The 14,278-nt window shown below is 31.5% G+C and overlaps 2 protein-coding genes and 1 long non-coding RNA gene across 3 annotated transcripts in view; 2 read left to right on the forward strand and 1 right to left on the reverse strand.

Moving 5' to 3' along the window:
* The window catches only part of Dok (docking protein homolog), a 246,996-nt gene that overhangs the window by 7,145 nt on the left and 225,573 nt on the right, over positions 1–14,278 (forward strand). The window lies entirely within an intron of this gene.
* On the reverse strand, positions 133–972 carry LOC149482758 (uncharacterized). Its single transcript, XR_016316628.1, has 2 exons — positions 702–972; positions 133–593 (listed from the first exon to the last, which is right to left on the reverse strand). It is a non-coding gene; the product is annotated as an uncharacterized LOC149482758 (long non-coding RNA).
* Positions 2,242–7,507, forward strand: Mms19 (MMS19 nucleotide excision repair protein). The gene is made up of 7 exons (XM_089703507.1): positions 2,242–2,512; positions 3,436–3,819; positions 3,980–4,329; positions 4,516–5,973; positions 6,136–6,402; positions 6,586–6,753; positions 7,032–7,507. The coding sequence occupies exons 1-7, from the start codon at positions 2,425–2,427 to the stop codon at positions 7,233–7,235; spliced, it is 2,919 nt and encodes a 972-aa protein (XP_089559633.1). The 5' UTR covers positions 2,242–2,424; the 3' UTR covers positions 7,236–7,507.

Below are 14,278 nucleotides of genomic sequence, written 5' to 3' on the forward strand. Positions count from 1 at the left end.
TAGGATTAGTGAGGATACATAGGTATATAAAGAAAACCCTGTCAATCGCGAAAAAAATCAGCTGTTTCATATAAAACTGCAGAACGAAAATATCAAAATGTATTGATTACACACTACAGCTATCCCTAGTATAGGTAAACCAGAATCTGATGGCAATTAGGGAAATCAAAATTTTGAGTGTGCAACCCTAGGGAAAATGGACTGAACGATCTTGATACTGCTTATTTTTTATTTTGTCCTCAATATCATTACTCACATTACATAAGTGGACAATACTGTACTTAATAATGAGATATCCACTTAATATTATGTAGGTACATACTTACATGGATAATATACAATTATACAAATTACTTTTATACAGGTTATACATATTATTATTTACACATACCTATATTTGTATATTCATTACCAGTATGCCATGTGAAAATATCGATATAATGATAATGTAGATCAAAACTGCTTATAATTTTTTATAAAATAAAATAAAAATAAAATAAAATTATATGTTTATTTTCGTAAGTATTAACAGACACACATTATAAAATTGACTTGGACAGCTTGGACTTGACGAATAGCCGTATTGGAAACTCCTGTAATAAGTTTTCATAAAATTATATTCTAATCAACAAACAATATTATAGTTACCTACATATAATATTTTTTAATTTATAGTATCAAAACGGGCAAGTCCAATTTACCAATAAAATCTTCAAAATTGAAAATTGTGATGTGTTTGACCCTTCTTCATCGAATGTTTTTCTATACACATTATAAACAACACCTCTTGCTTGTGATCGCAGCGGCTTTTTCGACATTTTCGAAGATTTTTTAGACAAAATCCTAAAAATTATTCATCAACTGCAAAAAAGACAAATAATTTGACATCCAATTTGATAGTTGTCAAATAAGTTGCCACATAAAAATCTTTTATTTCTTAAATATAAATATGCCATCAGATTCTGGTAGACCTATAGGTAGGTACAATTGCAAAATGGTTAATCCGAATCACGAATTACCGAGTAACGATTGCCCAATAGAAGTAGTTATCTTTTTTTATTTTTTTGAAAGAAGTACCTCTTACTAGGTAAGCACCTACTGGCTACTGCATACTTATCATTCAAAAAGACAAAATTCTTATTACCTGAATTACCCATTCTTAACTCTATCATCAATCGATACAATATTATCGACTAGACGAACAAGTGAACGTCCCTAGCCCGCCATGTTTGTTCCCCGATTTGTTTACTTAGGTATGCAGGAAAAGTACATGCATATGGCAGTTCCATATGATCGTTGTTCAGAGGAAGCCACACACCTCGCCACACACACACTCCCCGTTTTCCAATTACAGCACTAGAGCGCATTATGCGGCATAATGCTTAACGTTGAATGTTCCAACTACAGCAACGCTTCGCACAGTCGAGCACTAGAAAAAGTAATGCGCGTGAATTGATGCGTGCAATCGATTTATCGTTAGTAATTATTAATTGTTGGAAAAAAAATTAAAGCTTTCGTTTCATTGTAGTTTTTTCGAAATAATCAAAGTTAATTCAAATTGTGTTAAAAAAATAAATATAAGTATGGATGAAGGTACAAACGTTGAAAAAAATGTTAATGAAATAATCAAAATCCAAATTACTTAAAATAACCGTAAATATTTTTCAACCAATTATTATGTATACCACTTTATTTACACATTAATGAGGTTATTGCTAACTCTAAGAATATTTTTTTTTCAACACTGAACATTAGCGCAACCTGCTGGTGCGTTTCATGTTCCAATTAAGCATCAGCATAATTCGGCATTGTGCGGCACTGAGTCGCATCATGCTCTGTAATTGGAAAACAGCAAAAGTCACATCACTGTCACAGATTAAAAAAAATGTGTGCGTGTACTAGTGTACACACGTAAGAAGTGAAACTTCTTTATGACCTTATTTTTCAAAAAATAATTTACTTTATGCAACTTTACAGAAATACGTCAAATCACGCGTGGTAGGGATAAGAAAAAGATGGCGCCGAACGGAAAAATGTCACGCCTAACGAAAACATGTTACACTAAATTTTTTTCAACCCTGATAAAGAAGTTTCACTTCAATAAATTCATTATAGACGGATAACAGATTAACAGCATACAACATTTATTAATGAACGCATTGATTACCAGATTTAATTGTCAAAATTTGGGATCATGTATATATGTCTTAGCCTTTGTCAAATGTCACATGACAATTGACATTCACATAACCAAGAAAAAACAACATATTCCTTTCAAAATCCAAATTAAATCTGCGTGTAAACACATAAATAAAACTTAAAATACTAATGTTCATTATTGATATAAAGGATTGTTACCCTAAAACTGCGTTATATAATTGAATAGACACTTAAAAATCACGGGGAATAATTGAAATTATAAAAATGGAACCAATTTGGTTCAAACCCGATTTGGCTGAAGAAATAATTCATCAAAGTGATATATTTAATGAAACGCATAGCATCATTACAGGTAATTTATTCGAAATAGCTATTAGAGTGAAACTTGGTTAAGTGCGACCTAGTTAAGTGAGTAACGTCCATAACCCATAGTCCCTACACTTAGGCACTAATTTACCACTGTTAGTAGGATGAAGCAAACCCTATTTTGTTTGCTTCATACCCTATAGATATATCTGAGATTACTTCTTTCGATCTTATTGCCATAGTTATCTTTCTAACCGAGGCAGTGACTGAATGTATTATCCTCTGTAACTGATAATATCTTCATCTTCCTCATTGGAATTCATAGAACATGATAACCAACCTTCAAGTCTCACTAAACCATGTTTCTTTGTATATAAGTGGGCAAATACATTAGATATTAATTTTGATAACCTTTCGGTAATAAATTGGACACCTTTTTATAAAAAGCGTAAGAGGGGAAGACCAATCACACGATGGAGTGATGATATCAAAAATCATGCAGGTGCCCTTTGGACTAGATTAGCTAAGAACAGGGATGAGTGGAAGAAATTGGAGGAGGCTTTTACCGCAAAAAGCGGTCCTTATTATATTTAATTACATACTATTACAATTAGAAAGACTAATTAACTAACACTTAATTTAATATTTAAAAAATAGAATTGTTATAGAGAAATAAGAATAATGTTAATACTAACCACACTAACAACAAAATTTGTAATTAGATATAAGTAAAGGAATTAATAAAAGCTTTATTTATTTATTTATTTATTTTAACCTTAGCACAAATGCGATTCAGTTAGAATTATTTTATCAATTTATATGTTGCATTTAATTTATTTATAGTATTGTTTAAAATTGTTTAAAATCTCTTGTCTAATAGCAGAGTGCTTAGTTTTGAAATATTTAATGTCATATCAAGTATGCAATAACTTTTGAACTAGCATAAATAATAAACTCTGTTTGTTATAGATATTGTATCTGGCTACCTTGATATAACAAAAATAGTGGAAAATATGGGTGGAGTTTTAACAAACAAAGATGCAGCTAACAGAGAAAAGGGTATGAGATTTTTTACAAAAATATTGAAAGAACTGCCCAGAGACTATTTATCGGAGGTTCAAATCAATTTTATATCAAAGTTTTACTTAGACCGGTTGAAAGATAACCACAGAGTAATACCGGCGGTATTAGAAGGATATTTGGTTCTAATTGAAATGAAGAACTATAATTTAGGCCTCTGTGCTGAATATTTTACTGTGCTGTTCAGAGAAGTTGCATGTCAATCACAACTGCGACAAGACAGACAGAATATTTATATGACGATTCATATATTGTTAGAAAAAAATGTTGAATGTAAGTAAAAGATTCTTTTATCTTCACCTTTATTAAAAATTTGATAAAGTTGTTAATCAGTAAAAGTTTACATTAATTAAAGCAATAATAAATTAACAAATATTTTCTTTGAATGCTACATATACTCTTTTAATATATTATCATTTAATTACCATTTCAGGTTTAAAACAATTAGGCCCAGATTTTGTCTACGGCATTATTTCAGCAATGGACGGCGAGAGGGATCCAAGGAACTTATTGTTCCTATTTAGTTTTTTGCCAAAGTTCCTAGCAAACATTCCCCTTGGTCATTTAGTGGATGAGATGTTTGAAGTGATATCATGTTATTATCCAATTGACTTCCACCCATCGCCTGATGATCCAGCTGCTGTCTCGAGAGATGATTTGGCTAAAGCTCTATGCCCTTGTCTTTGCGCTGTTCAAGAGTTTGGTGAACAGTGCCTGGTGTTGTTAATAGAGAAGTTAGACTCGAATTTGCGGATTGCAAAGTTGGATTCGTTGCGATTGCTGGTTAGTTTTTAATGTATGTTTTTTACGGCTTTATTTAACTGCTACGGCACTGTTAAAAACAGTGTACAATTTTTATGGCTTTATTTCTCTTTTTAAAATCTTCAAGTTTTGAATCTATTTTTTATCAAGTATTGACTAAAGATAATCATATTTTTATGTTATTAAAACTGATTGTATATTTTTCAGGCTGAGAGCTGTAAAACATTTAAACCTTCAACTTATAGTCCATTTGTAAAAGCATTGTGGTCATCAATACAGAGAGAAATATTTCAAAAGACTGATGAAGAGCTCAAAATTGTAGCACATGAGGCTTTATCTGCATTAGTAGCTAATTTAGCAACTTCGGCTAACACTGATCAATCATTTGAAAATTTTGTCAAAGGGATACTTATATCAATGCAAACATCTCTAGCCGATTCAAATACAGTGTCTCAATTTGTTCAGGCTTCAAGAATTTTGTTAACAACCGCAAATAGCTCCAAAGAGGCTTGTATAATAATAACACAGTCTATGATTCCTGCCATTGTTGCATATTATGGTTTCAAAACATCACTGAAGCTTCAGATATCTAGCCTAGAGTTTTTGGGTGACATGTATGATTTGGCAAAGAAATGGGATGTTTTAAATAATATTGAAAAACAAATTGACGAAATACCAACGCTTTGTCTCACAGCTGTTAGTGAACCAGAAAAGGAACATCAAATTGCAGGATTTAAAACTTTAATAAGAGCTATTGAAGCCTTGAAAGCAGATCTAGTGTTGCCGTTTGTAGAAATATTAATACATATTGTACAGCATTCTGAAGATGATGAAGTTCTTACTGTTACCGTTGAAACTGTACATGCAATTGCCAGAAAATTCCCTGAGCTTATAATGGATTTAGTTGTGAAAGGAAAATGTAGTATTGAAAATATTGGCGATGACAAGATTATGCAGCAAAAGCGCTTAAATTTGCTGTCAAACTTAGCAAGTATAGATGATTTCACCAAAGTAATAATTGAAGAGATGCTTCAAATTATAACTGTGAGTGACAAAAATTCCTTTAATGTTGTAAAGGCCTTGAGTGGTTCAATTTCAAACACAAGTTTGTATACACATGAAAAAGTTACACAAATAGAAAGTGATCATGGTTTAATAGATTCCATTCTAAATTGGTTATTAAAGGAAATTAATACAGCAGCTAAAGACTCTTTGGAACATGGATATATGCTAATTTCAAATACAATGTGTAGCTTACCTGCAGAGAAACAGATGGCGATTTTACAGAAGCATAGTTCAGGAATAGTTGAGAAATGTAAAAGTGATGACATATATTTTCCTTTACTGGAGTGTTTGTACCGTCCCCTACATAAGAGTGTTAGTAATGCCATATTTGATGATATAATGACGTTGTCTCTTTCAACGGCTTTAAATAGTGACAAAGAATTTGTAAGGACTAAAGCATGTTGTTTGGTTGCACACTTTTTAAATAAGGCAGACTATGGACAGAAATTTGAATTGTTATATGAGTTATTGAAGAATTATTTATCATCATGCAGTAAGGACAATCAGAATCTGTGTTCACCATTGATACAATTATTTGCATGGATCACAAAGGCTTTAATTTTGAGAGGGAGTGATACATTCATGTTTTGGTTACAAAAGGTATGTTAAAAATGTTTAAATTACTAGAATAATTTGAAATCAATAGCAACTTCAATTACCTCAAAAGTCTCATCTCGTAGTAAATTTTATATTTTGTTGCAATTAATACAAGACTAATAAATTTGATTCCTTATTTTATAATTTTAATCATTTAATTTGCAGATACTACTTACCATTTCAAACCCAGATTGCTGTAAGCAAGGTTCAGAGGCAATAAAACTTATTATGTCTGACTACCCAGACAGTCTGAATGCCAGACTACACTGTCGAAATAGTATACTCTATAAACAGAGAATGTTCCAGTCTTTTGCTACATTATCTGATAAATTGGGGCCCTTTAATGAAGTTACTAAAGAGGCATATTTATTAAGTTGGGCTTATGTACTAGAAAAAGCGCCTAAAACAGTTCTTAAAAATGAGGTTGCTAAGGTAAGAGAGTTTGTCTATTAGTAAGGCATATATGTATAAAAAAGATAAAAAGACTGCTACACACATGTATTTATTTTTAATTATCTTAACATCTGGAAAATTAATAGCTATAAATATGAAGACTGAAACCCTATTCAAAGTAGATTCTGGACAAAAAGTCAAATAATTAAATTATTTTTTTAGGTCATACCATTGGTGGTAGATGGTTTGGACTATGATAATAAAGATCTGCTTATAGTTATGATAGATGTACTAATTTACTTTGTGGAAGCAACAAATCTCATTGTAGCACAGAGTCTACAAACGATTCTGCCGCGACTTGTGAAGTTGTCTGGTTATATGAAATCTATGGTAAGGTTTTTTACAATTGAAGTTTCATACTTATAGTTTACTAGCTGTGCCCGCGGTTTTACCCGAATTGCTCCCTCCTATTGGTCTTAGCGTGATGATATAATATAGCCTAGAGCCTTCATCGATAAATGGGCTATCTAACACCGAAATAATTTTTCAAATCGGACCGGTAGTTCCTGAAATTAGCGTGAACAAACAAACTCTTCAGTTTTATAATAATTCATTATTTTTATTTTTTACATCTTGTGTTAACTAATTTTTATATTTTTCTTCAACAGGATGTACGAATAAAGAGTCTACAGTGTCTTTATGAGATAGCAAATTCCTATAAAACAGCATTGTTGTTGCCATATAAAACGGAAATATTGTTTGATTTGGCGCCATCTCTTGACGATAAAAAGCGACTTGTGCGCAATATGGCGGTTCGCGCGCGAACAAGATGGTATCTCATTGGCGCTCCGGGTGAAGATAAAACTGAATAGAAAAAATAAATTAAAATTTTCTTTGAATAAAGTGAAATTAAATTAGGATTACGTTCTGTATGAATGAAATGAAAAACGATCTTACAGCACATTATTATGTAGTAATCAAAAATGTAATATGCATATACCTATGTATGTATTATGTTCTTCTGTTTTATTTTTGGACTTTCTGATAAAATCAGATCACTGCGTATATAGGTATGAATTGTTAGTGAAATATTGCTGTATTTATTTGCAATTGTTGTTCTTGAATAAAGTATTTATATTTTAAAGTTTTAGTTTATTTTATTGGGTCTAAGAAAGATTACTCATTAGACAAATGTTTTAAAATCAAACTACATTATTGACAACAAGACATGAGCCCTATTTCTCTTACTTAAACTTCATATCATTACAAATGTAAAGATAATTCATGAGGGTTGAAAAGAAGCTTAAAGATATGCATTTGGAACCCACTCTAAGGATTAGTTGTGAAAATCCTTGGCCACTAACAATTTGATATGAATTTGCATAATCTCTTATCGCGTTCCAACGTTTGCCGCACTTTAAATGTTAATGAAGGGTCTAAGGATAGGGTTTTAATGCGTTACAGACTATAAAAGTGCTTCCAATTCTTTATTGCCAGTTCTTTCGATCTTGGTCAATGTATTATTCAGTAGAGTCGGCAACTTGTTACAGTTCTCAATCAATTGTATTGAAATATACGTACCTACGTAGCTGTGTTCTTTAACTTATTGGTTCACTTTCATTTTATATATCTAAAACAGTAGAATAAGGCGTATTTTTAGATCAGACGCTCACCCCTGCTGTAATCTGCCGTAATTAATAAAAACAAAAAAGAGGAAGCCTACGTCACTCGGGGCGACTTTAAAAAGTGAATTTTCGTGTCCCCTTGTATGGTACCAACGAAACTGATGCGTATAACATCTTTTTCACTCATATATTTACCTATGAATGAACAAGATCAGCCTGTATCCTACCTAACCGAAACTTTTTTTATAAATCCCTGAGAAAAAACTAAATTGTACTTATTTAACATACAATAAACTAAAAAACATTCAAACTCAAACATTTATTTATTCAATTAGACTTCTTCCAGAAGCACTTTTGAATTATAGGTACATTTTTTAAATTTACCACCGATTCGGAAAGCAGTATCTATGGAGAAGAACCGGCAAGAAACTCCATAGTTGCTCTTTTAAAGTCATGTCCATATACAATATAATTTTACATTACATGTTACTTACATCTAACTACATAATATATATTATCATAATATGCCAAAGAACTGTCCTTGTAGTTCTTACGCGACAACCCTCCATGGATTTTCATCTTCCATATATTCCAGGTTACATCTTTGTCTAAGCTTAACGTTTTCAAACAAAATAATCCAGATGCTATGTTTTATGATATTAAATAAACAGGACGTTATTATGCAAAATTTTAATTGAATTACTGGACTGGATTAGTCTTGCTAATCCTTGAAAAGGTCCGTAATACTGTCGCATTAGTCGTCTAGGGACCCATTTCCGAACTGACTTGCTATGTGCTTCTGAATACAAATCTTACGAATCGAGCTCTTAAACGCACGGGAAATTACTTTCTTGCTGTCCGATAGGTTGGTAAATAAATTTAAGAAAACTATCTATTATTAAGCAAATTTTACCGATCCAACTTATAAGTTCTAATAATCGTTATTTTAGACATTGCAATTTTGAAAATTATTATTAGGTACTTATTGGCAAGCTTACGTTTTCTATCACTGATTTATTAAGGTACAGTTATTGGAGTAGTCTGATAAAATATTACAGCACGAAATATAAGTGGATAGGTAGTTACGTTTGAAATGAAATGAAATGATTTTATTTTGCAAGAAATGTGGAAGATTTAAAGATGTTACCTACATAATTCATTACTCAGCAGTCAGCACAAATCGCAAAGTTTCATAAGTAAAACATAAAAATTTATGTAATAGCTACATCAACAAACATTATAGGTAGGTACGAATATACATTGTGGATTCTACTAAAATAAATCTATAATGATGTTTATATTTTTGGTTATAGAAAAAGAAATTTTACCATTCACATTTTTATTTCGTTCGCATAAAACATAAATGACATATTATTTGACGTTATTCGCAGTGTTGCCAGCTCTAATTGGCCTTAATTACCTCCGTTATGCGGCGTACCATCCAATGTCCCGGGGGTGTTTCCTATACATGCTATCTATACATATAACTGTGAGATCAGATGCTCATTAGCGGTAATTAGGCGAGTCTATCATTTGTATCGTATGCGGAAATAATACTGAATTAATAGTAATGTGTTTGTAGAGCCAATATTCGATTAATATCTCTATTCTTGTGTGTGTAATTAGAGCCAGATATCGATATCTCATTAGATACCTAGAAGTTATTAAAAACATCTTGTTAAAAATCTTTATTTCCGATTTGAAGATAATTATGACTGAGAATTTGCTACCATCCGAATTGACCAGTTAAACAAAAATAAATATGAGATACCTACGTAAATATTGTCGGTGATTTCGCGATTTTCTTTATGAAACTCGATTCAGACTGTAGGTACATCTCACAATATAAATTGTTTATTTAATTAATTAGATATAGCAATCGTCCCTTGCACTTCCCTGGTTATTCAACCGAAGTAAGACGACTACAATGTATGAGGGACGAGGGTGTATTAAGGAAAATCCTCTTTTATTGTACTTTATGCGTCTACCTGCACGCAATACCATTTGTACCTTTATTCATATCTTCTGTTTTCCAAATGCATTAGCCGTTCAACGTTTATAAAATTCTAATTCTTTTTTATTTTGCTAATGAATAATTAATGAAATTCTCTCTTTATGTTAGTTGAAAGTTTAAAAAATGTACTTGACAACAGTACCTAAACTTTTTTATCGGAAATAATAAATAATAAATGAAAAATGAACTTCTACTTATCATTCAATAGGTATTTAGATTTTATATTTATATCCAATCTCTTCATTAATAAAAATGTTACGTAACGTTATTATCTATAGCGACAATCATCAATTGATCAAAAGCTCGATAACACAAGCATAACCAAATCCCATAATAAAGCCCATACAGTTCCACTACATCGCAGTTCGATTGCAAAGCTCATGGTATCCTTCCGACACATAATCCCGTCTCGCACTAATCTGCGCTCATTCGAGCCTACGGCTGTTTGTTACCACGATATCTTTGTAAGGACTGGTGTATATTGAACTAAATAAAGCTGCGGTTTAACAAACATTTGTATTGAAATTTCATTACTTGTTTGACCATATTTTAGATACCTATATTAAACTTATTTTTATTGCAGAATAAGAACATCACATCGAAGAAACAAAGAAGATATTTTAAGCAGACATTTCTTTTAAAAATGTTTTGTTGTTAAAAATCAATAATTTCGATCGAGCATCAATCATGATGGTCTACATAACATACAGATGACGAAGACGATACAGCTAAAAGTATTAAACAGTAAATGTAAAAAAGCACTTGAAAAATATTTTGTAATCTTACCAAAGATATTAGATCTATATGTTAGTACTGAGTGTTATTTTAACATTTCGGTGTGTAACCACATGTAAACATGTACACGTTAAAGTGTACTGTGGCTTTACCAATAAACGGTGAGGATAACCCAACCCAAACCTGGTTGGCTGCCAACAACGTTGCGACGACAGGACTTGCAATTTGAATATTTTGAGTTTTGACTTGGTTTTGTTCCAGCGAGTGAACTATTGCTGTGGTGAAATAAAAATCTGTTCGATAATCCATTACGTATTTTTTCGATCCGTTTAATAAATCCTATCTCGACTATACCCACATGTTAATTTATGCACGTTTTAAATTATAGCTCTATATTGTGTCGCTGTTTTTTAATTATTTACTTTTAATAATGTGCTGAGAAACAACATTAAGCGGTTGAAGTGTCACAGAGCTCTAAATTATCAATATCTAGCTAATCAATCGGAATAGAAGTGGTGAGATTAGTGCCATTTCAGTAATCTAGGCACTAAGTCTGGCTCTCTAGACCAGACCATGACACATGCGTAAATTTCGATACTCGCTACAATTGAAGTGGGAATTGGTTGCTATTCTAAAAAATCGATGTAAGTTGTTATTTTTCATAATATGTGTAAAAGATCATATTGTATTGTTCTTGTTTATGAGTTAAATAAAGTTCTTTAAACCGAAATAGGAAGCTGACGTTATTAGTTCATTGCACATAGAGAGAGTTATTATGATCATGCAATAAGCAAAGTTTTATAAAATGTAAGTTTTTACTGGTCACTATATTATTTGCTTTGAATTATGGAACATTTAAACTGACATTATGACGTTATAAATATAGTAAGTTGTGCCAAAAGATATCCTAAATTTTCTCCATTCTGGGTCCTTTCGTCCTGATTAATATGTTTGTACATAACTTCTAACTAGAAGACGTGTGTTGTCGTAAAATAAGAAAAACTGAGTCCCTTACATTATGCTCTTTATGGCAAATGAGAATAAGGGTGAATTTTGTGTACCATAGTTACTACACGGTTGGTATATTGGACGGATTGGACAAGTATATTAAGTTATTTTAGTTCTTATCTGTTACTAGCGACCCGCCCCGGCTTCGCACGGGTGCAATGCTGATACTAAATACACTACAGAAAAACTGTGAACGTTGTATATAAAAACATAGCGGCCCGCTCCGGCTTCGCATGGGTATAAAATAGATAGCCGGGCGGCTGGCCGGTACCGCCGCAAACGCTACGTCCCGCAATTTTTAAATCTGTAATATCTTCGAATATATTCACTTAAATCATACGGTGTAAAGGGCCATATAGATCTATATTAAATGAACAATGTATTCGAGGTATTTAATTGGTTAAGGATTAATGCAGTATTGGTTAAAATCGCATCGAAAATTAGCCATTATTTGTCGTAAAAAGTAAATGACAAAAAAAGTTATTTTGGGTTATCCATAAGAGATAGACATATACCATCGCGGACTTTTCTATAGACCTTTTCAATGTGTATAATACTTAGTACATTATTTTTATAAAACTCGTATGGTTCAGCCTGCGTTTGCAATGTAAGCGGAAAAAATGTAATTTTTTACGACATCACATTAGAGACCTCAAAAATAACAGTACTTCTCCACTACTTAATGGATGCTATTATACATATAAACCTTCCTCTTGAATCACTCTATCCATTAAAAAAAACCGCATCAAAATCCGTTGCGTAGTTTCAAAGATTTAAGCGTACAAAGGGACATAGGGACATAGGGACAGGGAAAGCGACTTTGTTTTATACTATGTAGTGATGCTTCGTTCGTGATTAAGTTGAGTTCTTTCTAGACAAGTTAGCTTGTTTACTATACTATTAGTTTTATCGAAGACAAATATTAGTTTGGCTTGTGGCTAAAGTTAGGATGGCTAGTATCTAAATATTTATTAAACTTACAAGTTTGATAGTATATTTACATAATTTGTAGTTAATACATTGATAAAGATAATCCGACATTAATAACGATGAATAGGAATGTGAAAGTTTAAAATCCATTAAATATCTTGGTGTTATTGTTGTATCTTAAAAATATTATATTTGGATACCTACTACTGAAATGGCGGTTTTCTGTAGGTAGGTACTATTACATTGATTCCAACATTTTTATCTAGATATACTTCCTAACTACTTATGTCTAAACAATGTTTGATTTTTTAAACAATAGAAAGGTTTGATTGTGAGAATAACGGGTTCTACGAAAAACAATGTACTACGGCGTAGCACCGTAGTAGTAGCCTCCGTAGTTCTTCTCTTGTTTACCAAGGAAGGTTATTTTAAATAGAAAAATATAATTATATCAAATGGTTATAGCAATTATTTTTTTAATACAACGTATTAATTAAACTAAAACGTATAATTAAATTAAACTAAAAGTGCTATTAAATTCAACAAACCAAGCCGATTTTTTTCTTAATCGACTGAACTGATTATTGCTATCTTCATTTAACTACAAAATAATTTACGATAAGATACAATAATCAAATATATCTTAGAATTTACAACAAAACACTCGTTTGGTAAAAGATACCGTGCCGACTTTGCCTAACGACGTCGTCAGTTCTCTAACTTCAATTAGTGCACAAGTTTAATACATTTAGAAACAGAATGTTTTACTGAACAAAATAATTGTTAAATAATTTCGGTTGGCTGTAGCTTAGACGGTTTTATTGCACGGTTGTTGAGCGTTAAAACAAATTTGTTCTCAGTTAAATTAAATTTAAGGGTTACTTCAAATGCGTAGAGTGGCAGTACTAAAATGACAGTTGATAATTATTATCTATGAGTAAATTTAAATATTTAATGCATTTTTGAACAGCTACTTTATCAGCTACATTTGGATGAGTGCGTAATACGATAGAATTTGCAACAAAATTTATTATTTTTTGAACTGAATTTTTTAAATACAATTCTTTCCGAATCTTTCATGGTTATTTTGGTTTTTAGCAGCATAGATCATCATCAGTTAGAGTAGATGTTATGAGCTCTGGTAAATCGTGCTAATAACATTTAAAATATTGTTTCTTTCATCTATCGAAATCTGAATGCACTGCTTTACTACTCCTCACAGAAAAAAGTAGATAATTTATTTCACAGATAACGTAAATTTGAATTGACTTATTTAAATATTCACTGAAATCAGGGTTTAGATATAAATAAATAATCATAGTGAAAATGATCTAACTTTTATTATTATCCGTGCAAATTGCTCATCTAACCATAATCCAGAATCACAATCTGACACACGTCGTAGTCCCTTACTATTTGATTAAATAACACGATTGCAAATGATCAAAAAGATCTCGTGATTCATAAAAGCGCACACTGAGGCGATCTACATAAATATGAGTTTTATTTTCAAAGCAAAACGTAAAAACGTAGATTAAAACAGAGCGATGGACGCCATAGAACACAAATAAGAATGTTATTTTTAATACATTATCGCGTGGAT

This window comes from Colias philodice, chromosome 14 (genome assembly GCF_061535455.1).
Source record: "Colias philodice isolate Cphi_HAF_F1 chromosome 14, ilColPhil1 Martin Lab GWU primary, whole genome shotgun sequence".
NCBI lineage: Eukaryota > Metazoa > Arthropoda > Insecta > Lepidoptera > Pieridae > Colias > Colias philodice.